The sequence below is a fragment of the Hyperolius riggenbachi genome, chromosome 2, assembly GCF_040937935.1.
Source record: "Hyperolius riggenbachi isolate aHypRig1 chromosome 2, aHypRig1.pri, whole genome shotgun sequence".
In the NCBI taxonomy this organism is placed as follows: Eukaryota; Metazoa; Chordata; class Amphibia; order Anura; family Hyperoliidae; genus Hyperolius; species Hyperolius riggenbachi.
In genome coordinates, this window is record NC_090647.1 from 56242135 (window position 1) to 56268737 (window position 26603).

At 45.5% G+C, this 26603-nt stretch overlaps 1 protein-coding gene across 3 annotated transcripts in view; it reads left to right on the top strand.

The window, feature by feature from the left end:
- The window catches only part of CEP295 (centrosomal protein 295), a 198882-nt gene that overhangs the window by 90617 nt on the left and 81662 nt on the right, over positions 1-26603 (top strand). The window contains exons 27-31 of one of the 3 annotated variants that reach the window (XM_068266808.1): positions 1382-1478; positions 2412-2606; positions 3029-3137; positions 4290-4389; positions 5808-10227. In XM_068266808.1, coding sequence (XP_068122909.1) covers positions 1382-1478; positions 2412-2606; positions 3029-3137; positions 4290-4389; positions 5808-5846 — 540 coding nt within the window. In that variant the 3' untranslated portion in view covers positions 5847-10227. Of the gene's footprint in view, positions 1-1381; positions 1479-2411; positions 2607-3028; positions 3138-4289; positions 4390-5807; positions 10228-26603 lie in introns of those variants that run through there. The other 2 variants (XM_068266809.1, XR_011026048.1) reach the window with 2 other exon arrangements.

Genomic DNA, 26603 nt, shown 5'->3' on the forward strand with positions numbered 1-26603 from the left:
CCCCTTTAGAGGACAGTGTGGTTTTAAAACTGCAAATATAACCGTATGATACAATGTTATTAAAAAAACAAAAAACTATAGAACTGAAAATAAAAAAGAATCTTTTTTTTGCTGCTATTTATTATTTATTGTATTTATAAAGCGCCAACATATTACGAATGTTCAATGCTTTATCTGGATGCCCAGCCATGCAATTTATCATATATTTTTTTTTCTTCTGGTTTGCTTTAAAGAACAAGCGACACCCATGCTAACTTAACGCATATATAAGTAGATAAATACTACTTCTACTTACATAACAGATGTATTGTGCTATCCACGCAATGATTCCTGTGAATTTTATAAAGGAAAAGAAAAAAATCCTATTCTAGGCAGTGGCCATCTTGCCAAACTAATGCTGACATCATATCCTCCCTGACTTTTGTTTACCCCCTCCCTTCTCTTACTCATGATGTATTCATTAGCTGCCCTCCTTCCAGAGTCTTCAGTCACTCCCACTGAGGTGTATACTAGGAACTACACTGTCTTCTCTTCCAATCACTGAGTCACCTCAGCCTTGCTTGTAAACACAAGTAATCAGAGGGTGTTTCTGATAAGCAGCTAGGCAGGGAAATGAATGGAAGAGGAGGAATATATTATAGATAAAAATAACTCCCAGCAATCAACTCTTTGGCACTAGGGCCAGTGTTTCCAAAGTATGTGATAACTACAAACCACAACAGCAGAAAAAGGTTTTTGCAAGTTTTTTAAATGCAGGATTGGCTACTTTATCACTTAATATACTCAGGCTAGTTGCTGTTGAAATGTGATTTTTATGGTGACAATACTCCTTTAAAGCACAGAAGTCTGTGGGGTGGGGGAAATTACTCACCCATGCACCGACCTCCACATTGCATTCCAGCTCTCCAGCTAGCTACTTCTGACTGTGAAAGAGGAAGTATTGAGGGCAGTGAGTTAACACCAAACACACACATGCTCCAATGCATTGTTTTTTTTCTTTCTTTAAAAAAACATATTTTCAAAAATCATTCAGATGCGAAGTAATGATCGAATTTAATTGATCCGTACAACCCTACGTTTCCATTATCAAAACCATATTTTTTGCAACCTGATGGATGGAAAAATCAAGCATGCTGATCGACCAGCTAAACACCTCTGTCTTTCACTGGAACAGCAGGATACCATGTGACTGTCACACGGCAAGTCTAGGCATCAATTAGAGAAGTGGCTTGTGGGATATTGGTATGGTGGGTGACCTAACAGAGCTCTGAATACAAAGTTATACTTCAGTCTTCTAACTGGGGCCAGAATTGCCGACAGAATGTACACCCAACATTTGCATAGTCAAATCTGTATTACATAATCTTTTACATTGTTACAGAGCAACTTCAAGCCATTGCCAGCTGAGGTGGATACTTCAGGCGTCGTGTTATCCAACCAGTCTTCAATAGGAACGTCTCTGTCACAGCACTTTGCAGGTAAATGGTTTGCTTGGGGTCAGTCTGATAGTTCGGATGGGCATGTAATGTTAAAGCGGTTTTAAACTCGTGACAAAATATTAAATAAAAATGTATTTTCCTGCTTTTTATAACCCATACAATTATATTTGCTTCTGTGCACAAGTATTATTCATTTAGAAATTATAAGTTCCCAAAGTTCAGTTTATTTACTTTGAAAGCTGCTGGTGCATTTTATTCATAACTGTTGTATTTCTATTGTAAATGCAGCAGCAGTGATTTCTGACCTGTGTTTCACTTCAGGACTCATTAGCAGAAGTTTCTGGACAGTCAGAGAATGTTTACTTAATTGTATCAAGTGAAGAATGTAAACACAAGATAAGGTTATCACCAGTTCCGCTGCCCCTGCAGGAGAAAGTCAGTCCTGTGATTTAACACTTTGAATGCTGTTATACGAAAAAAAAATAAAAATTATGTGCTGCAAATAATCTTTTAGAGCAAAGAAATGCTGGGTTTCTTTCCACTTTAAGATGCACATACAATTGTCGTCTGTTCCCGGTATCACTCAACTCTGCTATAAATTGCTGGCCCAATCGATAATTCAATCAAATCAGTAGATCATTGATAATTCATTAAAATCAGTAGATCATACCAAATGGAAGATGTCAACCAGCAGTGGGGTCAGGAGCAGGCAGTTACTTGACCCCCATGGCATTGCTCTGTATGGAGCAGTGCAACGCTGTTGTTCCATAGATTTTTGTAATTTGTGATGGCTTTCAGCATGAAATCTGTTTTAGTGTGTTTGGAAGGAATACGTCTCATATTTGGCCCGATGTGATGCCCATCTATTAGTATTTGGGTACTCTGCCAGCATTAGATTCATCTGTAGAAGTGCGCGCTACAGATCACATGACCAGTTTATTTGTGCTCACAATCTTAAATGGTTGTCGACAGAAATTGATGTGGAATTTACATCCACTCCGGGAAATCTACAGGAGGCCTTTCTAAAGAGTAAGAGAAATTTCATAGAAAAATCATCCAGAAGGGTTGAGGAGATAAAAACAAGAGGGAGATCACCGAGGACATCGGATATAAAAATGCAACAGAAGGTGAAACCCGTTACCCACGTAGAACAGCAATCCAGCCCTGGTAAGGTTTCCTTTAAAACGAGGACACTGATGTTTATTCCTAAAAATGAGATTTGTGGGTATTAATGATAGATGCTTACTGAATGTAACTCAATGATTAAAATTGTATATATTTTACAATATTTATTTAGAAGTTTAGTCCCATTTTGCTATCAGCAGTGTTTCGTCAGTCAACTAGAAGTGTTTTGTGTTCTCTTCACTATTCTGGAAAGCCAGAGGGCTGAGTTCCACTGACTGTTCCAATATCTCATTTGCATAGATTAATTTTTTTATTTTTTGCTAACCCATGCACTGTAAAAAATAAAGGCCCTCAGACAAGTTATAATAGTTAGGACTAGTACATTATGTACCCATGTTTATCTCATCCTGTCACATGACCAGGTACACGTCTAGAGTTGTAATGCATTCTTGTGTGATTTGCAGACACAGTGCAAGCGGAAGTGGGACAGTTGAAGAAAGTGGTCGAGGTGAGAGTGAGCACTCCGGAGGAGAGGAGGTTGTCTGAAGTGGAGATGCACCAACGCACTGTCCGGTAAGAGTATGCACTTTGCATGTGTATTCCCAAACCCATTACATTTTCTATTTAAAAACTAGAAAACTCGGCCTTGAATTGTTACTGAAAAGCTCATATAACCAAACCCTGATGCTGCCTAGTAGTGTTGGTAGTAAAATTCAGTATAGACTTCTTAAAACCCGGAGACTCCCGTCTGCTGCTGAACGAGTGGACAGGAGAAGGTCACTGCCCTGTGTGTCACGTTGCGTTTTACAAGACTCCAATACTTCCACCTCCTCCCGCCACTCACCAGATAGTGTGGAATACTGTAGGGGGGTCGGGGGAAAATGAGTTGAACTTACCCGTGGCCTGTAATGGTCCCCCGCAGACATCCTGTGCCCGCGCAGCCACTCACCGATGCTCCGGCCCCGCCTCTGGCTCACTTCTGGAATTTCCGACTTTAAAGTCAGAAAACCCCTGCGCCTGCCTTTCCGTGTCCTCGTTCCCGCTGATGTCACCAGGAGTGTATAGCACAAGTCCAGTATCGTCTGTGCCTGCGCCGTGCGCTCCTGGTGACATCAGGGGAAGCGAGGACACGGCAACGCAGGTGCAGGGGTTTTCTGACTTTAAAGTCAGAAATTACAGAAGTGAACCGGAGGCGGGGCCGGAGCATTGGGGAGTGGCTGCGCCAACACAGGATGTCTGCGGGAGACCATTAGAAGCCCCGGGTAAGTTCAACTCATTTTCCCTTTAACCACTTAATCCGATCTGGATGCATTTACTCGTCCAAAATGCGCCACGGTAAATCAATCTGGTCGAGTATACGCTTGCTCCCTTCACATGTTCTGCGGGATTTACATGTCAGCAGTGAAAGTGCCATGAATGAATAATCAGGCATATTCATTTATCAAAGTGAAAGTAACTAATGAAGTTACTACAATGATTGAACACGTCCTGGTAACTTTCAGGAGAGTTTATAGCACCATCTAGTGGGCGAAAAATAAAATTTATATAAATTTAATGGGTATAAAAATCTGATAACTCCTGACACCTTCTGCTTGTGGAAGCTGCACTGACTGCAAAACCATGCATTAAACTATGCATCAAGGTGTATTTTTTTAAAACTCCTTCAATTTTATTTTTCATAATGCTCTTATTTCCCCCCCCCCCCCCCTTCCCTACCTCCTGCAGGTTATATAACCGGCTTGGTGAAGTTAAAACCAGGAGAGAAGAGAAAATGAGACAGGAGGCCTACGCCAAGAATCGGGAGAAGGCCAGAGAGTTTAAGAAGGTAAAGACGAATTTATGTAGAGGGACACATGGGGTTAGATCTCTCTTGGAAGCTTAGATCACTGCAATTGTCCTTACAAATATCTCTTCCCCAGTTCGAGCATTCATCAATGGATAGTTCTTTGATAACGAGGCTATAGGACGGGACTACCCCCTCTCTCCATATTTCTCTCTTTCCTTTGTTTCTCTCTTCTTTTTTCTTCCTCTGTTCTTTACCTTGCTCCTTCTCCCACCTGTTGAGCTAACATACGCAACCTCTTCGGTGGCTCGTCCATCGCTGGACGACGAGCCCCAGGGGGCCCCAATTGGTCCTGGTCTCATGCCAGGCCCCTTTCCTAAGACGCCCATAAGCATGTCCCAGATAGTTGGGTTTATCCCTCTGAGACACATCTTACACTATCTTTAGCTATTCCTACCCCGTTGAGTACTGCTGTTATTGTTATTGTTTCCCCTTCTATGTTTTTGTATATTTCATATTGTACCATTTGACGATTCCTTGTCTTGTCCTTAAACTGAAAACCAAAATTTCAATAAAAACTTTGAAACACAAATATCTCTTCCCCCTCCTGCATTGGTGAAGAATCTGACTCTTCTAAAGTTTGCTTCATACAAACCTGGTTTATAGCCCTCCGTGTTCTTACTAGTGTGTTTTTTAGTCTGGTTCCCTGCTAGAGTGCCAGAGTGGTCCCCCTTCTTTAAATTTTAAAGCAATCTTGCCTAATAAAGGCCCAAGTTTTCTGCGTCCGTGTGTGTGCCGCCATAGTGTGTATGTGCACTGCAACACAAGGGAGAAACTGAGTGGGTGGCTTAAAGGTAGGTAGCGTGTGGCTTTGCTGTTCTAGCAATGTAATGGGTCCTGTGGCTAGTACAAATTAAGTGCGGCCTTGGTGTATATATTGAGCATTGCTGAACCTTGTTTATATATGACAGAAAGCGAGCATGTGCAAGCAAAAGCACGCCACACCTCAGCAAGGCAGGATTTATACTCTTCCCACACCAAGGACAACTTTCTTGTGGCTCCCTTTCTTCATGCCATGCCTCCCACCTCCACCACAACCCTCCCATTCCATTTGCTGCCCCCTCTTCCATGCGTAACATCCATATGGATGTCAGTCTTTATATTGTACAGCTGTTCCCTTCTTCCATGCGTAACATCCATGTGAAGCAGTCTTTCTCTGTATTGTACAGCTGTTCCCTTCTTCCATGTGTACCGTGTTGGGGCCTCCATTTTCAGTTCTGTAGCCTCATATAAAGCCATAGCCTTCATTCAAAGGCGCTCAGGCACCCAAGGCCTAGGCCTTTGTGGCCTTTCCATAAATCTGCCCCAGCACCTCAGTCCATCAAAAGCTCCATAGTATTAATAACGGTCCGTCTTCTCAGGTCACAAACATCTAATACACACCTCTTTTGTGTTTGCAGAGGACTTTGGAAAAACTGAGAGCGAGTAAGATGAAGTGACACGAGGCTGCAGAGACCCACAATGAAGTTGTCGCTGTGACTGCTGATTATCTGTATACCAACAGCAACAGTACTGAGCTGCATATCTGAGTATGTTGTATACAAGTTGTGTTCTGCTCTCTGACCACTGCTACGCTTCCCGTAGATTTTGGAAAGGAAGGTCAAAATAACTCTACCTAACAGACCTGTCCAGGAATGCCCACATGGGTAAAATAGCACAGCAGTTCTTAATCCTTTTCGGGGGTGCTTGGCTTTGGCCCCTTATGCTGGGCTCGATTTTCACACTCAATTCCGCGCACAATCGTTTTTCACGCTCAATTCTGCGTGCGATTCTTATCTTTTGCTCGTTTTTCTTATCTTTTTCCATTGTCTCCCGTTCAGAATCGAGCACAGAAACGATCGGGCAGGAGATCGGACGTGTCGGAAATTACCAATCGAGCCATCTAAATGGCTTTAAATCGAGCCATGTATTCCCAGCATTAAAGACCAGAGCTTTTTTTGTTTGTTTTGTTTGTTTTTTTGTTAATCTAATGCCTAGTACACACCATACAATTTTCTGTTAGATTTTTCTGTTAAGGTGCCCATACATTTAGAACGAATATGGGCAGTTTCGACCAAGAGACAAATTTATCTCCTATCGAATCTGCCCATACACTACAGGCAGATTCCCATCCGATTTCAGTATGAAATCATCAGGGAATCTGCTGAGCCGCCGCTGTTCGCCCCACCGCTGCCCCCAAAATGTATAAATGTATGCAGTGTTGTGCATTTATACATTACCTGTCCTGTAGTAGCTCGCCGGGTCTATCCGTCCATCTTGCCGTTAAGCTGCATACACGCTAGCGGCGCATAGCGTCAGACGCTATGTGCCTTTGTGACGTCAGAGCGCCGCTGCGTGTATGCCGGGACCCGGCGAGATGGACGGAAACTGTGTGGAGGCTGACACCGGACAGGTAATGTATAAATGTACACACTGCATACATTTATGCATTGCGGCGGGGGTCTCATTGCTCGTTCGCAATTCGGCCGCCGTACCACCACACACCCGACCAACCAACCTCAGCCCGACATTTTCCATGCGCGATCGACTGTGCGGCCATTTTCTGTCCCGAAATTGGTCGATGTCTGTCGGGTATGCAATTGGCAGCACCAATTTTAAACCAATTTGATTATAATCGAATGGGATGATTGGTTGGTCGCCTAGTGTATGGCCCCCAAGATTTTCTGTAGAGACTGGTCATTATCTCTGGTGCATTGTCTTCTGGTTATCTCCTGCTGAGTAGAACCATGCTTAATTGCTAGGCAGGCAGATGGTTAGATAATTTCCATGTTGTTCCATTCCACATGTTGGAAATTATCTGGCAGGTGAATCTAACAGAAAATTAGATGGTGTGTACCGAATGCTGGGAATACATGGTTAGTTTCTTATCAATCGAGCCGCTGATGGCTCGATTGATAATTTCCGACAGGTCCGATCAGCGAGGCGCTCGATGCCGTGGGCGGACAATGGGAAGAAAACGAGCGGAAGATAAGGAGCGCCCGTGGGGATCGATCCAGGGGACGAACGGTGATGCGCCTCAATCCGGTGCAACTATCTAACCGTGTATTCCCAGCATAACATTAGAGCTGTGATTGGTTCGCAGGGTCTGGAACCAATGAAATCTGGTCCTGGCTGGTACACAGAGAGCAGCGGCAGGAGTGCCAACAGGAACATGTGGAATGTACGCCCTGTCAGAGACTGACAGCCACAAACAGGATGTAGATTTTGCCTACATCAGTCCTGACAGAATTAAAGCAAGCCTGAGCTGAAAAAAATCTACCTTTGATATCATTAGTTGTAATGAAGTGTCACAGCAATAGTATATAGAACTTTCCTGCAGTCACATATTTGTTCCCCATTTAATGGCCTTATGCCTGGTACACACCAGACAATTTCCCAACAGATAGACGAGTCAAATTAACTACCGTATTTCCGACAGATCTGGTTAGTTTCAGAAAAGTGATTGGAAATAGTCAATTTGATCAGTCTATTGCATGGTGTATACCAGGCATTACATTAACTGTGTATGTCACAGTGAAATGGTTATTAGGCAGACTTTTTTGTTGGCAGCTGAATGAACCAGGTCGAACACTTTGCTTTTGTTTACCCTTCAGGAGAGCCAGGTCTGTGCTCAACTTTCTGTTTGACTGCTTGATTTGTTAACCGACAGCATTGCTCCATTAGCTCTTTAAATGGAAAAAAAAAAAAAACTTGGACCGTTCTAAGTACAATATTACCAATGCTTATGTCATCATGTCTTGCCAGTTCAGGTATCCTTTAAGGATGGGGAGGAGATTCTCGTACTAGGCAGGAAAAGGCAGGGGAGGAGTCACATCTTGCAGTGTTCTGTTTACTATTACAACGGATACACCTTCAGTAGACTAGTCCTCAATACTGACTGCACAGATTGCCTGACCACGGTTTTTGAGATCAAGCTTATTGGCCTATATTTAAAGCGTCCAACTGCTTTATTTACCTTCCGTGAGGAAGGTGAGCAGAGGATCCTGGGAATTTGCACCAACATTGATAACTTTCGACAAGACACACAACTCTTATATCGCACTTTTCTCCTGGCCAACTAAGTGTCAGAGCTGCAGCGACACGGATGTGCTCTGTAGGCAGTAGCAGTGCTAGGGAGTCTCGCCCAAGGACTACTTACTGAATAGGCGCTGGCTTACTGAACAGGAAGAGCCGAGATTCAAACCCAGGTCTCTGTGTCAAAGGCCTTAAAGTGAACCAGAGACGAAGCACCCTCATGTATTTTACCATATATATCAGTGGGGACATTAGAGAAAACACCTACCCTGCTCTCTGTTTCATTCTTCTCTGCTCAGTCTGCTTCTTATCAGCCCTGATAAAATTCCCGACTGAGCATTGAGTCTGGCTTTGCTCAGGAATCATTATAGCTGAGTCTGTCTTCTCTGATGTCTTTTCAAGCCCAAGCCTGCCCCCTTCTGGCTCTGCTATAATGCTCTGCTCAGGACTGTGCATAGGAAACGAGGGAGGGAGGAGTAAGCCACCTTTCCATCATCAGTCACATGTAGGCACGTTCCTACGCCGCCTTATGGTGAATCCGGCCCTGCCGGCTACTGTGAAAATAAAAAAGGGTTTAAAATGCTCACCAGAAATATAAAACTCTTGCTGAGAATTCTGTGGTTCCTGCACAGTTCTGGTTCACCATAAGCTTGCTGGGCAATCTGTTTCTACAGACAAGTGTGATCCCTCCCTGATGTAGAGCCTTGGATTCCTTCCTGCATCAAATCTCTTCCTCCACATTCAGCCTGGACCTAGATTAGGCTCGGTTCACACAGAAAAGGGTGTCCTGTCAGTTTTTGTGTTTGAGTCAGTTTTGAATGTTTCTATGGCTGTGTTCACACATAATCTGTACCTTTCCGGTCCAGTCAGTTTTGTATGTTTCTATGGGTGTGTTCGCACACAAGGTGTACATTTCCGGTAAAACTGATAGAAAACTGATGCAAAACTGACCGGAGCAGTGCTTTTCAGCGCTGCAAGATTTGGGCGCAGCCGGCGCCTCCATAGACTTCAATAGGAATCACTCCTATTGAAGCGCTCAGTGAGTTACGTCGGCTCCTTCAGAAGACGGAGCCGAGGTTGCTTAAAAAACATAATAATTCGGCCTCCAGCAATCGCTGGAAGCCGAATTATTTCATTCCCCCACTTACCATGGCGGCCTGGAGGGGGAATAGTAATTAAATCGGCCCGGACTTGTGCAGAAGCAGGAACAGCTATATACCGCTGTATCCTGCGCCCAAGTCTCCCGGCGCCGATTTCAAATGTACTCAAACTGACAGTACTGGACTGGAAATGTACAGATTTGTGTGAAGCAAGCCTTATGCTGGGCATACCTGAGTCGATCCTGCGGCTCGAATAGCCGCCGGATCAACTCCCCGCTCGTCCGCCCCGGATGGATCCCCACTCGTCCCCGCCGGGGCTTCTTATCTTCCGCTTGATTCGCCGCTATTGTCCGCCCGCGGGTTACGACCCGTCGGATATCATCAATTGAGCCATCAGGCTGGATTGATGAGCTTCCCTCGACGCCGTATATGCCCAGCATAACTCGCGTACAATTTGGTTTTAGGCACAACCTTTAACTTGGAATACAATTTCAAATTATTGGGTGAAATTTAGTACTTTGCACTATTTAAACAAATCCAATACTGTGATTTTTATCTGTTTTGTATGTTATTTTAAAAACCAATTAATGTATATACATGTTTTATTTAAATGGAGTTTATTTAATATATAGACTGAAAACTTACTGTTAGGTTTTTATGTCATGTTTTTTAAACTGTTTTGTAATAAATTCCCTTTGTACATTTACATTTTTTTGTTTTTGTTTTGTTTTTTTACAATGATTAAAGTGTACCTGAACAGGACAAAAGGAAAGCATATAAAAATGCACCCTGTATGTATTTAGTTTATCCTGTCTAATTCCCCCTCATCTGTGACTTATCACAACTGTAATTTGATCTCTCAGGCGTGTCAGCTGGCTGCCACGGCAGAGCAGCTTATTGGTAAACACAGGATGTTAACCCTATGTCTGCTTTCATGAAAGCAGGAAGTAGACACTGCAGATTTATTGCAGGATTTGTATCAGCTGTAGCTTTTCTGTAAAGGTCATTATGCTGCTGTGTATCTTTTAGGGTACGTTTCCACTACAGCGAATCTGCATGCGTTTTCAGCATGCAGATTCGCATAACCCATTAAAATAATGGGACTGTTTCCATTTGTGCGGGATTCAGGGCGGTTTGTCGTGCAGAAAAAATCTGCACGGCAGAACATCAGAATTCGCACGCCGCACACGATTCGTTGGTAATGTAATTAAATAGGAAAACCACATGCGTTTTAGTCTTGCAATCTTCCTGCCGTTTCCATGTGCGTTTTTGCTTAGAAACCTATGTCAATGCTTACCGGCATTGACCTGGTTAAAATCGCCTTGTGTAAGAACGGCAGCGCAACCGCATGCGGATTCGTTGCCGCAATTTTCCCGCAGAAATTGCGCCGCAGTAGTGAAAAACATACCCTCAGAGCAGAGAGGAAGTTCTGAGATCAGGTCTGCTTTAAGTAAAATCAGATTTTGTAAAATTATATATTTTTTACGATTTATATGGTGCAATCCTTTTTCGTGGTGCTATACAGAGTAAGAAAACAAACACTGGTGCTTAAACATATAAGCACTATACAGAATACAGAAATGGTACACCATATAATAGTTATACAGTGATCAAAAAAATGTACAGAACTTGCACAAGACACCAATAGAGAAAGAGCCCCACTAGCGAACTGAGGGGGCTATTCCAGGTGTCTGGAACCTCCCCCCTGCACTGAGCTGTGTATTCAGCCAGGGAAGCCTGCATAATATAAACAGCCTCATTCTCCCTCCCTTCTTACTTCTGGTGCCTCCCTCCAGCTCATAGAATGAGAGAGGCAGCCGAGCTTCCCTCACAACCCTCACAAGAAGATGCAGCCTGCAGTGAGAGAATGTTGATTATGGAGTCCTGGACTCTCCACAGCACAGAAGTGTCAGACATGATGAAATTAGAGTGCAGGCAAGCTGGTAAATGTGCACAGCATGATGCAGAGCTTGCCTGGACTCAGGGTCTGTGGGCAAACATCTGTCTGGTCTCTCCCCATTGTTATAATGACTGCATGTGTGGATAAGGTGTGGATAACAAGCTGAAAAGTTTTTGACAGTCCCTAGACTCCAGGAGGGCTTCTTTCTGACTTGTGTGAGAGACTGACAGGGACAGGAGTCCGATTACAGGCAAGTAGCCTGTGTGATGTGGGACTGCAATACAAATACGTTCTCTGCTCCATCTCAGGCTATTCTCAATTTCTCCACTCCTCTCTCTGGGCTAGTGCAACGCCAAAATGACAATAGCAATCGCTAGCAATTTGTGAGTGTGATTTTGTGAAGTGATTTTCAGAGCGATTTTTGAATGAATTGCTCAAAAACATGCTACATGCAGTATACCTGCGATTTTGAAAAAATCACAACGCTGCTGTGGGAACACCCACATAGGGTAACATTAGCCAAGCGCTTTTCAAATCACTGTTGATTTGAAAAATGCTCAGAAGCACTCTTGGTGTGCACCAGCCCTCCCTCATTCACCTTTGTTTCCCTCTTCCCCTAGAGCTGACTGTGTGTTCTTGTCTTACAGGAAAGCTAAATAAAAGTGCAATCCTGGTGAGGCAAAATATTATTATTTAGTATTTATGTAGCGCCGACATCTTCCGCAGATGCATATATCCCTGCATCATATGGGTATCGCTTGCGCTATGTGAAACTATGTAGCATATTCCACTGAATTGTCCAAACTAAGTCTATCTCCTGTTCCTCTCTTAGGGAGTTGTTCCAGCGCTGTACCCCGTTCACATTTGCTGCTACCAGAAGCCCTCAGAAACACTAGTGTCCTTGAGTACTTCCAAAGATAGGCAGCTCCGTAATACGCCAGCGCACTTTTGTGCATGGGCAGTATGGAGCCACCTGTATTCGGAAGCACTCGGGACATAAGTGCTTCTGGACCTTTCAGGAACCCCCCTCTTAAAAATCCTGCGTTTGCCCCTGAGCCCTGCCCTTGCGAGCTCACAATCTCTAAAGGTACATACACACACGTCTGATTTTTTTTTTTTTCCCAAACAACCGGTCGTTTGGACCTATTGACTATTCAGTTGGAGTGGTCCTAGTTCTTGTTCATCAGGGTTAGGGAGTTTGCATAGATTTTGTTACAGTAAACTTTGATGTAGTGAACGAAATGTCCACATCCTGGCCAAGTGACATTATAAATATCAGAGTAACACCTGGTATAGTAAACCTTGATATAATAGAACTTCTGTTTTAGTAAACCTGTTTATTGGCCCCTGCGGTATTCTGTATCCAGCTATAGTGGAAAGTGGGCGGAAGCATGAATCATACGTCAGTCGCAGACGCATGAGCTGTGGTCAGTGGGTAGCCTGCTCACTATCTCCACACTACTCTAGGCCTGCGTGGATTACCTTCAAAGCCCCAACCGGTGAGACCTTGGCTTCCTTTGGAAGCTGCTGCCAGATTATTGAGGGGAATTGCCTGTCACTTGTGACTTGCTTGTGCATGGCTGCAACGCTACAGTATCATCCAGGCTGCACAGACGTGGACAGAGGAGCCCACTCTCAGTACTGTCTGTAGTAACTGGTGAGATCTATGCTGTCTGTACACGCTGTTGTGATTATTGCATGCATATTGAGCACTGTCCATTTTGATCTACTGTAGCTTAGACACTGTGCTTGCTTGCTGAACCATTGAAAAGAAAAGACTTTTTATTACTGACCGAATTAAGATACAGGAAGTCTCCGACCAACGTACACCCGACACGCTGTTAAAAAACGACACGCTGTTAAAAACTGCATGAAAATGGGAACAAGTTAAAAGAAAAAAAAAATCCGAATAGACCTTATAGTTTTTAGGTAACTCTGTTTTACAAAATCTAAATTAATTTTTTAAGCTTGGTAAAATGACCACCTGCTGTGGTACGGTACTCTATGTAGAGTGTCCTAAGCTGCATACACATTTTAAAGGAGAACTGTAGTGAGTGGTGTATGGAGGCTGCCATATTTATTTCCTTTTAAACAATACCAGTTGCCTGGCAATTCAGCTAATACTTTCAACCATAGGCCCTGAACAAGCATGCAGCAGATCAGGTGTTGACAGATATGACGAGAAGATTAGCTGTATGCTTGTTTCTGGTGTGATTCAGACACTGTTGCAGCCAAATAGACCAGCAGGGCTGCCAGGCAACTGGTATTGCTTAAGAGGACATAAATATGGCAGCCTCCATATACCTCTCACTACAGTTCTCCTTTAAAGCAAACCTATGATCTTGCCCTGCATAACGGGGGACACAGTGGAGGTAGTGATAAACAGTGGAGGCACAGATGGAGACACTGAGGGAACAGGGGTTTATAAAGGCAGACTGGAACAGAGAGAACATACAGGAGGACATTGGAGGAAAATGGGATAGAGTTGGCAGTGTTACGATTTAAGAACAAATTCAGGTTAAGAACGAACCTACAGTTCCCTATCTCGCTTGTTAACTGGAGACTACCTGTACAACACTATGGTATACTTTGTGCTGGAGTAGGACCATTTGATATATAGTAAATTACTTAGCCTAGTCCCGTGGAGTTTACTATAAAGGGATTCTTCTGTGTGAGTAGGTAAATCACTGTAGGAGTGGTGTAGACCAGTATAAGATATGGGCTCTATAATCCTGGCGCTGAGGAAGGTGATGAATGTGGGGAGGAGAAGCCTTAGGGCCTGTTTCCACTACACGCATGCAGAAAACTGACTCCATTGAATGTCTATGGGCCTGTTTCCACTGAACGCGATTTTTCTGATGCAGATTTCTCATAGGCATTCATTGGAGTCAGTTTTCTGCATGCAGAATCTGCGTGTAGTGGAAACAGGCCCTCAGACATCCCACTATCTGTGGAGTGGGGGGGGGGGGGGGTCATTGCAGAAGGAGCACTGTAATAGCGCAGGATATTTGGGCGCAGCCGGCGCCACCATAGGCCATAATAGGAATTACGGCCATAGCTGCACTGTGAGTAACTTTGGCGCCGTCAGACGGAGCTGAAGTTACATTTAAAACACTATAATTCGGCCTCCGGCAATAGCTGGGAGCCAAATTAGATCATTCCCCACCATCCACGTGGACCTGGAGGGGGAATAATAATTAACGCCACCGGGACCTGTGCAGCAGCACGATAAGCCGTGTACCGGCTGTATCCTGCGCCCAAGTCTCCCGCCGGCGATTTCATATATTCGCATAGCAGAATGGCGTTGAGCTTATCCTAGGCTTGCAGTGAGGTTTTTTGCTATTTAGTTTTTGATGGTGTTTAACACGTCACAGTTCTCCTTTAAATCCGAGTATGTATCCATTTGTATTCCGGCCTGGTAGCTTCAGTTCTTCCCTATTCTGGGCTTTGAATTCATTTTCTGTTCTGCCGTGAAGCTTTCAGCCTGTCTCTTGTTGCCATCTGTTTGCCATTGGTCACCCGAGCCTGGCGTGTGAAACCCCCCCCCCCCCCCCCCCCCCCAGCCTCTCCTGCTTCCAGGGACACCACATTGGCAGAGCACGCTGGAAGCTGCACAGAGGGGCCTTGTCTTGTGAAGAAATATTTGCACAGTTGTCTGGCAGAGCCACACGAGTCCCATCCCAGATCCCTCACGCTGCGGCGGGGTAGCAGATTATCTGACGACCATTTCCTGGTATGGAATAATTCTGTGTTCGGCAGAAGATGCTTCGCAGACCTGTTTAGTCTGTCATTTAGCTACAAATCTGCTCTATATTGTGATTTACTGTGCGTGGATGACAGTCTCCCTGAAACTCCCAGCATGCAGTGCTTCAGAAAAAGCAGAAAGAATTGACTCTTAGGCCCGGTTCACATTAGCGTTCGCTATCCGGATTTTCCGGATCTGATCCGGACCGTATACTGTACAAACGGAACGTACGTTCCGCATAGCAATGTAAAGTCTATGCGGACGTTCACATACGTACGTTCCGTACAGTACGGAGCTGGACTCCGGACTCTTTTCCAACATGCGCTATTTTTTGTGTCCGGATCTCCGGCCCACGCATCCTGACCGGAGCCTGACCGGAGCCTGACAGCACCATCAGGAACACAGAAACCAATGGGGAACGGAAGGCACAGAACACACTGCCTACAAAAACCTGACGTTCTACCCCACTTCCTATGCGTATCCAAGCTGCCATTTCGGATGGGGACACATGGGCCAAGCATGTCTGGTGTGGAGCAGCAGTGACAGACGTGCTGGAGCTGTTTGGCAGAATGTCGGAGGTGGAGGTGAGGCCTACAGCGGAGGAACCTGATTCTACACGTGCACCAGGTGCACCTTCTGCTGACCCCAACATTTTTTTTTTTTTTTAAATTTCGCTATTTTTTGCCCACGGATCCGGATGGCAGCCTGATGCATGCCTGATGCAAACGGACCGGATCCGGATCGGAACCGTAGGGTTCTGATCAGGATCCGGTCCGTTTACTTGCCAAAACGCAAGTGTGAACGGGGCCTTATAGTGGTATTTCACCTTCACTAGAACTATTGCTGAGTCAATAGTCCCCCCCACCATAATACACTAAGACCCCTTTTATACGGTTTGGGTCACGTTGCCGTTAAAGTCAGCGAGCCCTGACACACTGAGCTGCAACGCGGTGCGGCGGAAGTGCTCCAGGTAACGCAGAACCTGCGAGTTACACTGCGACTCTTGAAAGCAACTACTGCGCTGAACACTAGTGGCCACTGGAACGCGATGGGGAAGCATGCGGTGCCAAGCTGTACATGCACGATAAAGCGTGACTCTGCCAGAGTAACGGGCTGTCTAGCGGGGGACGGGAGCGGTCTCAAGGTGGCTGGAGGAACCAGATTGATCGAATCTGATCAGAGAGGGATCTAATGGCTGTCCATACACTGCACACAGATTGTGAATTTCAGCATGAAATCGATTCACAACCTGTGGAAGTTCCGCTGCCTCGTGCCCCTCTCCCCGCCAGCAGCTTTACAGTCCCTGTCTGCCGGCACGGGTCCCTGCAGTTTCTCACTCCATTTTCACTTCCTTTTCCTTTGTGACAAGCAGAAAGTTCAAACAGTAGAGCGCCCTCTACTGTTTGAACTTTGCTTTCTCACAGGACAGGAAGTGAAGAGAAAACCAAGAAGACGCCAGAAGAAGTGAGAGCGGGGACTCCCGCTGGCCGGACAGGTGATGTATTGTTGCGTCGGCCATCGCCATATTGAACACCGCTAACATCGCGCTCACGACCCGCTGGCGATCGAGTTAAATTTTCCGTGTGGACAGATCAACTGAATCAATCGATTTTGGGTGGAAATCGCAGGGACGGATCAAGACCAGTTGGTGCCTGGGGCAAGGTCAGGTTTTGGCGCCTAAACTGCCATTCATTTTGCTGCCTCAAACTGCGCCTGGGGCAAGATACCCGCTCGCCCCCCCCCCTCCCCCCTAGATCCGTCCCTGGGAAATCAATCAACATTTGCATTTTTTTATGGTACCAAGTCTCTTTAAATCTAGTCCTGTGTGCTGCTGTGTGTGTAAAGCTCCAGTATTTTCAGGACTGGCCCTTTAGAAGCTGGATGGCTTGGAGAGTGGCACAGCTAGCAGTGGGACACATTATGCTGTTTCCTTGGTATCTTTTGTAGAAGCCCCACATCTATCTTGCTAAGTGTACAGCCTGTTCTCATCCTCCTGCACTGTCAGCGGGGATCAGTTATAGGCAGCCAATTTCCCGAGTGCACGGTGTGATCTTACTGTCCCTTTCCAAGACAGATCTGTGCTACAGGTCTGTGGTGTCTTTCAAAGTCGTCCTCCTATTAATTTTTTATAATAATTTATACATCGCCAGAATCTTTTGTACTGCTGTACATAGTACAAAACAAACTGAGTAGCATTGAAGTTCAAGAAAAAAAAAAGTTCAATTATGACATTAGCAATACAAATGAATACATAGTTGTTTGGTTTGAGACATCATCAATATTGGTACATGTTCACATGATAAATTACAGAAGAATAATAAACTCTAGGAGGAGGTCCAGTGGCGTAGCTACAGATCTCAGGGGCACCGATGTGGAATTTGGACACCCCACATGAAATAACATGCTCCCTCCACACAGTATAGTAGCCAGGTGGGCTCCCCCTCCCTTCCCAGTATGGTAGCTAGATGTGACCCACTCCCTCAACCAACCCCCCACCCCACCCTCCCCGTATGGTAGCCAGGTATAGGTGCCTCCAGTATAGGTAGCAGGGTCCATAGAAAAAAAACTGTCTGCTCTCTCACTCATAGCTCCCAACTGTCCCTCTTTTGAAGGGACAGTCCCTCTTTGGACATGTGTGTGTGTGTGGGGGGGGGGGCTTGAGCCTTGGGGAATTAAGATGGCCATACAGCTGTCGAATTGGCAATCAACCAGCTGTTTTGATAATTACTACTGAAATGGATGAAAATCGGTGCTGCCACAAGCATACCCAATCGCAGATTTGATTGATTTTGTGTGTAAATTGGTTGAATCTGAGATGCTGGGAAATCTCAGACTGATGTGGTTGATCGGGTGCGCAGCGGAAACGGCGTACGATAATCGCGAACGACGGACACGACAGAAACCCCCCCCCCCCTGGCTGTCTTCCCTCCAAATGTAATATGTGACCCCCGGTGCCTGTGCATTTATACTTTACCTGTCACACTGTCCTGCAAGTGTCCTTGCTGTATTTCCGCTTGGGCGCCCCATGTGACTACCGGCATATAGCAAGTGGGGTGCCTATGTGACGCCATTTGGGCTGAGGCTGCCTTGAACAGGGGCCTCTAGTTTGTGTTTTCTCCCCTGAGGAAGCTCCGGGTATGTATATTTGATTCCTAATCCCCAATCTCTGGTACACTTTAAATCTGAACACTCAGCTAACTGTGCCAGTGCCTGTAGGGAAACAGAAATTTAGAACGATCGCAAAGAAAAACAAACAGACCCACATGATGTGAGAGCAGGACTGGAACTATGAAGCAAAGTTCATGCATCCAGCAGGGCTGCAGATTCCAATACAGTCTGGTGCTGGGCTGGATTCTGTTGTTGTTCCACAGAGAAGAATCTCTGATGGAAATGCACTTTGTGTGATGTGTTTCTAGTTAAGAGGGGCCGGTACAGGACAGCTGTGCAGTGCGGGGAGAGTCAGCATAGTCCTGTTCTGAGCAGAATATGATGATGCACAAACTGATCCCAGGCGGTCTGGTCTGCAGGGAATGGAGTGCTTGTGTTATCATAACATCTTACTAATGTGCATTGCTGCCATACAAGGCTGGCCGTAACACAATGATGGTAAGTGGATTAGTGTCTCTCTACCTGTAGCAGAGCCCCAGTGGACAACAGAAAGTAGAGGATGGCTGGCAGCAGCAGCAGCACTGTAGTGACTTATAGTAGATACAGTAAATTATTCAGGATTGCTGCTTTTATGCTAATTACCCTGGTTTAATGGGGTGGGATGGATGGAGGGGCGCACTTTGGTGTCTCAGCCTTGGATACTGGAGCACCTTGTCCTGGCTCTGAGCCCACCCCTGCTCGCTTCACCGGTGAGAGATCACCATGGCCAGTCAGATGTGCTGGGTACACACTATGAGATTTTCTGGTCGATTTACTGTCAGATCGATTATTTCCAACATGTTCTATTTGCTTTCCGATCGTTTTCTGAGCATTATCCGATCGATTTCCTATTAAAGTGCACAGAAATTGATCGAAAAGCAAATCGGACATGTTGGAAATAATCGATCTGACAGTAAATCGAACAGAAAATCTCATAGTGTGTACTCAGCATCACTGCTACTGATCCAATGCAGTGATTAACCCAATGATTGTGCTATGGTCCCGCCCTTGAGACCATCGGAAATTGTTAGCAAAAGGAGCCTGATTGGTGTCGGCAGGTGCCAATAGTCAGGTGTGGATGGGGATCCATGGATGACGAGGGCAGTGTGTGTGCCAGGAAGGCAGGGAGGAGAGCAGAGAGGAGGCAGGTGCCAGGTGGCCCAAACTGTATGTCCACATGCCACTCCCTAAATGTTGCCGCCTGAATCACGTGATTAAGGTGGCTTCATGGTAGGTCCGCCCCTGACCCCACCCTCCCAGTGATATTTAGCCTAGGCTGATTAGCTACCTGGAATTCTCCCCCCCCCCCCCCCCCACACACACACACACACCTAGTGCATTCTGGAAGACCGGTATATTTTGTACTGGCTTCAGAACTCTGTAAACAAGCATTCCCCCAGAGATCATCTGAAAGGACCAAAGATGTGGCCATCTGTAATGAATTTCAGAATGTAGATCAGGGAGAGGAAAGATTTTACAATGGGCAAACACTGACTAATTTATAAATGAATCCTGTATAAAGAAAACAGGCAATTTTATTCATTACATTATTTTCAGTACAGGTACTCTTGAACCCATAAATCACCAAATCAGTATGCACATAAAACAACGTTCCGAGCGATGTCACAGCTCCATACCTTTCTGCTTCTCCCAGGTCTCCTCAATCTGTACTTTTATTTGACTGGTCCGCCTGTTGAATTTGGATGAGGAGGGAAAGGCAGACTTCCTGATCTCATGCTGTAACACCCCTCTTCTCCCCCCCCCCCCCCCCCCCACGCCCTCTCCTCTAGCGCAGTAGCACCTGCAATATTTACCTATCGCAATTGTACGCAGGTGCAGTAGCGACTTTCTAATTGGGCTCTGGTGGAAATGGCCAAGCTTGATCGCATCCGCTCTACTGCACAGTAGGGTGTACCTGATTTGGCTCAGTTATTTCCACCTGAGCCCGATTGGAAAGCCGCTACTAGGGCATGTGCGCAGGATCTGCGGTAGGTGAATATTTACCTTGCCGTGTGTTTGGGGGTTACCAGCACTGGGCCCCAGAGGGTGAAGAGGACGAAGGAAGCCTCATTAGGATCGAGGGGCTGCCCCCTCCTGAGGTAAGTATCCCCCATATGGCTTCCCTGGTGTTCTAGGCATTCACCTCCAGTATAGCTTCCCTGGTTGTGTAGAGAGGGCCAAACATAATGCAAAGTGGGGAACCACTTGAGGGCCACATTTAATGGCTATGAGGGCCAGATTTGGCCCATGGGCCGGAGTTTGAATTAAATAAGGCGTTTATCACCTTTCAGTATATGCCTAGGCAGGGACTGACTCTGACTATTCACAAAGGAGGCTGGAGGAATGACATTTGCGACGGTCCCTTGTGAGGTATGTCACTGACTTGGCGAGGGGGGAGTTTCTGTTCAACAAAAAGGCAAAATGAAACCTAAATGATATGCTGCACACCTAAATAATATGCAGTTCATTCATTAATGGAATGAAGAAACTGAGGAATTGGCCAGATCTTTACATAGTTGTATACTTCACCCTCTCTTCATACACAGTTTGCAGGACTCTTTGGGGCCCCTACACCTCTGGGCCATCCTGCAGTCACAGGGGTTCCTCTACCCTAGTTACGCACCTGGGCAGGGGCGTTGCTAGGGTCGTAAGAGATCCGGGGCACTCCAGCCGGAAAAAGGGTTTAGCCATGCACCATAATGTGGGTGTGGTCATGGGTGGGGCCACATTTACATGAACTTAACAAGCGGTCTAAGTAGGCCTACCCAGCAGAATGTTGGTTAAATTCCCCCCCCTCTATAAATACAATAAACAGAAGTGCAGCATATCACATAAATAGGCAGTGTCACATAAACATAACTTAGGCAGAGTTACCTGGCTCCTGTGCTGGCTAGTCTGGCTTTCTGCTTGGGGGACTGGACTGCTGCCAGGTTATCTGGCAGTTCCCCCATAGCATTCCTTTCTAATGGACCACCTCCCATGCTCCCACGGGTCTCCCATTTAAGCACCAAAACTCCCAGCATGCCCCCATAGAAGAACCAAAGCTCCCTGCATGCCCCATAAAGGCATCACAGCACCCAGCATGGCTCCACAGCACCCAATATGCCCCCCATAAAGGCACCACAGCACCCAGCATACCCCTGATTGATGTACCACAGCTCCCAGCATGCCTGCCATTGAGGCACCACAGCTGACTCTGCTTGGAGGACATCCGGGGCATGTGCCACCGATCTTTGGGGCTAGCAATGCCCCTGCCCCCGGGTATGAGATGCTTCCGGCACCCCTCCATGCACACCTCCAGGGGTGTGCCCTCTGGTTATTCCATTTTCAAAATCCCATTTGTTTTCACTGTTATTATTACTCTTGCCCAAATAACAGAGCTGGATCATCTACAAAGCAACCTAGGCAGATGCCGGCAAATTTGACTTTACCCAAGTTACAAATTTCAACACTACCGTAATACGAATCATGTTACATAGTGTGGTTGAAAAAAGATATCAGTCCAAGTTCAACTAGAAGAAAAAAAAGAGAAAAAAAACACCATTCTGAACCTGCACATATCCCAGTTGATCCAGGGGAAGGCAAAAAACTTTACAGGGCCTGGACCAATCAGCCTTAAAAGGGAAAAAAATCCTTCCTGACTCCAGATGGCAGTCAGATAAATCCCTGGATCAACTCTACCAGGAATTATCTAGTAATTATAGCCGTGGATGCCCTTCTAAGCAACAAAAGCATCCAAGCCCTCTTTAAATGCAGATATAGCGTTTGCCATAACTACTTCCTTAGGTAGCATATTCCAGATGTTTGCCACTCTCACTGTGAAGGACCTATTTTGAAATAGAGTACAAAACATTTTTCCTCCATATGCAGATCATGTTCCCTGTGCATTGTACAACCCTAGGGACAAAAAGCTCATCTGCCAATCTTTTGTATTGCCCTCTGATGTATTTATACATGTTAATCAGGCCACCTCTCAGTCTCCGTTTTTTCCCAAAAAAATAGCAAATGACAACCTGGCCATCTCCAGTGTACGTCAGTAAAGGTGGGGCCAACTTTCAAAAAGAGGAGATAGCAGATTCTTATTTCAGGTACTATAGTAAAACTATGAAGATATGGCAGAGGAGCTGGAATTTCCAGTCTATCCAGTCTGCATAAAAAAACCTTTAGCTAAATATAACATACGTTTTCACTGTCATACGTGATTATCGGCACTCCGCTCCTGGTGGAGACGGAGAAAGTGTCAATTAATGTCACCTCTGTACAATGGCTGTCACTTTCCAGAAAAGACCAACAGGCACCCTATTTATTTCCTGGACCTATGAAATCATACAGGACTGAGGGGTGTTTCATGCCTTAATGAAGTCCAGATTCATGGCAAATTTTTACTAGTCTTTTTTTAATTCCAAAAGGGGACTTCAGTACTTGTAAGGAGGGGCTGCTGGATGCAGAGGCTGCACATGGAAGAGGGGGGGTTACAGTACTTGCAAGGAGAGGCTGCTGGGCCCGAGGCAGAGGCCAAGAGAGGCTCCAGCCTCAGGACGCAATGTAGGAGCGGGCGCACAACTCACTCAGCAATCATTCCCCTATTGTGTTTGAAGCAGAGAGAAATAAGAAAAGGGGATACATGGCAGTAACTGCAAGCCAGATAACTAGAGATTAAGGTGTTGAGGTGGTTGGGGGGCCCTGGGGTGCCTCTTAGTCTAATCAGTGTGTGACGGCTGGAGTGGGAGGGATAGAGGGGCGCACTTTGGTGTCTCAGCTTTGGGTGCTGGCCTTGTTCCGGGTCTGGCTGGGGCTTCACATGGAAGAGGCGGGCCTGCTGATCGGGTCTATATGAAAAGGGCACCTGGTGAAGCCCATGTATACCAACTTCGGCTACAAAAAAGGCGCCTGGTGTAGCCCATATAAACTTCGGCTACAAAAAGGGCGCCTGGTGTAGCCCATATAAAAACTTCGGCTACAAAAAAGGTGCCTGGTGTAGCCCATATAAAAACTTCGGCTACAAAAAAAGGCGCCTGGTGTAGCCCATATAAAAACTTCGGCTACAAAAAAGGCGCCTGGTGTAGCCCATATAAAAACTTCGGCTACAAAAAAAGGCGCCTGGTGTAGCCCATATAAAAACTTTGGCTACAAAAAAGGCGCCTGGTGTAGCCCATATAAAAACTTCGGCTACAAAAAAACTCCGAGATGTGTTAATTACTATTCCCCCTCCAGGCCGCCATGGATAGTGGGGGAATGAAATAATTCGGCTTCCAGCACTTGTAGCCCATATAAAAACATAGGCTACAAAAAAATGCAATAATATGGGCTACAAAGGGGCGCCCTACTGTAGCCGAAAACCTTGTAGCCGAAAAAATATGGGCTACAAAGGGGCGGCCTACTGTAGCCAAAAACCTTGTAGCCGAAAAAATATGGGCTACAAAGGGGCGGCCTACTGTAGCCGAAAACCTTGTAGCAGAAAAAATATGGGCTACAAAGGGGAGCCTGCTTGTAGCCTAGATCAAAACTCGGGCGCCCTTTTCTACACCTTGTAGCCCATATTTCCAGAAATAACATTGATGTCTATGGCGGCGCCCTTTTCATACAGGCAGCTCGGGCGCCCTTTTCAACCTATACCTGCTGATCACAATGGACCTGGTCCAATCAATCCTTCAACCTTGAGGACCTAACCAAAATAGAGAAGAGGCACACCACTAGCTGCAAAATGTTGCTTTGTATAAGCAGAACAGAGGCACCTCTTGGCCTCTGTACCTCTTCTCTATTTGAGAAATCCGGTCGAGACTTGGCACCGGCAGATTGCCAAGTTTCATATACCTGAACAGCTGTTTTAGTACTACACATGTGGAACCTCGGGTCTTGCCTGTATACTGATTTACAGTTAGATTTACTGGTCTAACTGACCAGAGGCTTCATGAACTCGATGATTAAAAAGTGCTCTTTTAAGCCTCTTTTCCACGGATGTCTGAACTGCTCATTTTCGAGACATTCAGCCGCACGCAATCGCCATTTGTTTGCAATTACACCCGAATGGCAGCATTTGGTAATACCGGGCGTGTCACGTTTGACAGGCAGCGTTACCCAGTAGAGAAAAATGTCATGTCTGAGCACGGCAACTGCATGTGGGAGGGTACCTGTCCACCGCCTGTGCCAAGCGATAGCATGCGCCTGGCCGTGAAAGGGAGCTGCTGACAGGCGGTCAATTAATCACCTAACTGTTTATTTCAATAGTCCATTTTTTTTAGCAGAAACCTTCACTTGGAAACTTCTGAATTGGCTTTTTAAATGAGTCATCAGACAGCAGAACGTCTATGAGAACCATCTGTTGAGGTAGAACAAGAAGCCGATGTGTCACTTCAGGTCAGGGGTAATGTTCCAGCTTGATGTCACCAAAACAAGTCAATGGGGGATATCTCTGTTTTCTTTCTCTGTGGGTAAAAATATTTGACCACCTCATTCCACCCTTAGCTGGTGACTCTTCCTTTCAAAGAATTTCTCAAATGTTAAGAGACAAGATGGCCGCCGTCTTGTTTTTAGACTATGGAAGCGTTGCCTTGCCCTCTCAATGTACTTTGTGTATGTAAATACTTTACATCAAATGGATAGCTGAGGTGGCTCCGCTAAAACATTGTGACATCTGTGTAAACGGCGGCGTTTGTGAGGAGATCAGCTATCTGCAGGGGAGGCTCTGTGGAGGTCCACAGCTGTGCTTGTGTAATAGTACATAACACAACAACATCAGGGTTACCAGAGCCACCCAACACGTCACTGCACACAACCAAATATCTCAACAAATTGTTATTACTTTTATAGTGGCTTAAAAATTGTGTTTTTACCTAAGAGATGTCACTTTCCAGTGATATTTCCTTGTACTCCCCTTTAGACTGACTGAGAGATAAAATGAAACTCAGCTTTTGCTCTAAAAGATTATTTACAGCATAAAATCTACTACCACTAAAAAAACATTGTAGCAGAACAGCATTCAAACAGTTGAACACAGCACAGCACAGAAGCTGCCCACTTGCTTCAGTGGGCAGCTTCTGACCGTACCCTAAGAGGTGATAACATTATATTTTGCAGTGTTCTCCCCAGAATTTTTTTCCAGCCCGGGTGGCATGAAATAGTAGCTGGGTGGCAGTGTTGCCAACTCATCCCTTTAATTACTGACACATCTAAGTTATACAGGTTCAGGGGCTACTTACACATAATCAGCAGTGCTTTAACTGCATCTACCTAGCCATGAAACCTGTATAATTCATATGTGTCAGTAATTAAAGGGATGAGTTGGCAACACTGCTGGGTGGCATGAAAAAGTAGCCGGACGGGGCGAGTTGAAAATGCAGGGCAACTGTGCTTACAGCATAGGAGGAGGTGAGGTGATGACAGCCGGGTGGACACCAAATCTAGCCGGGTGGAGCACCCGGCTAAAAGAGCCTGGGGAGAACACTGTTTTTTTTACATTCCTTTGTCAGATACAGGCCCGGATTTCTGGCAAGGTCACAGAGGCCATGGCCTAGGGCGATAAAAATTAGCAGGGCGCAGGACTTGGAGAGATAAGAGGTCACATGTCAAAGTAAATCACCACTCCTGCTTTGCTCTGGTCTGCCTGAATTCCAGAGATCCCTGCATCTCTCTTACTTGTGCAAAGTGTGTGTTATGGCAGTCAGCATCTGCTGTTACCTGTATGATGAGAGGGGACAAACAATCTGCTGTGAGAAGAAAAATATATGGTCTCAAGTAGCAGAACTCTTGAGTTCCGATTAGTTTTTCTCATGCAGCATGCATTCACGGGCAGGAATTAGCAGCTCTCCCCCTCCCTGACTGATGATAGTTTATTACTAGTAGGTCAGTGCTGTTAAAGACCTCAGATCTGTTGAATTTATGGCTTTTTTTTCCTCCTAGAGAATGCCAACAACATTCTTTCTACAGTTTAACTCTTTCCTGGCTTTTTTTGCCAACAAAGTACTGTGTTGACCATCAGTGAAAGCAGGATGTTTTGAAACAGAATGACAACTGTGTTACATTTATTTATATTTACAAAACAATCAATGCATCTCCTGCTGACTGTATATATAGCTGTGTGCCTAACATCTTGTATACAGTAACACAGTCTGAAGACGGCTCCTTAACCAAAGGGCTCACTGTTTTTCTTTTGGTTAGCCAATAAAAAGTGTTATTCTGTTACAAAACTTCCTGCTGACTGATTTTAAAATCTGTCTTAAGTGCTAAATTGTCACTGTGTAAAGTACACCTGAGCGTATGTTGGGTACACACGATGCAATTTTCTGACAGC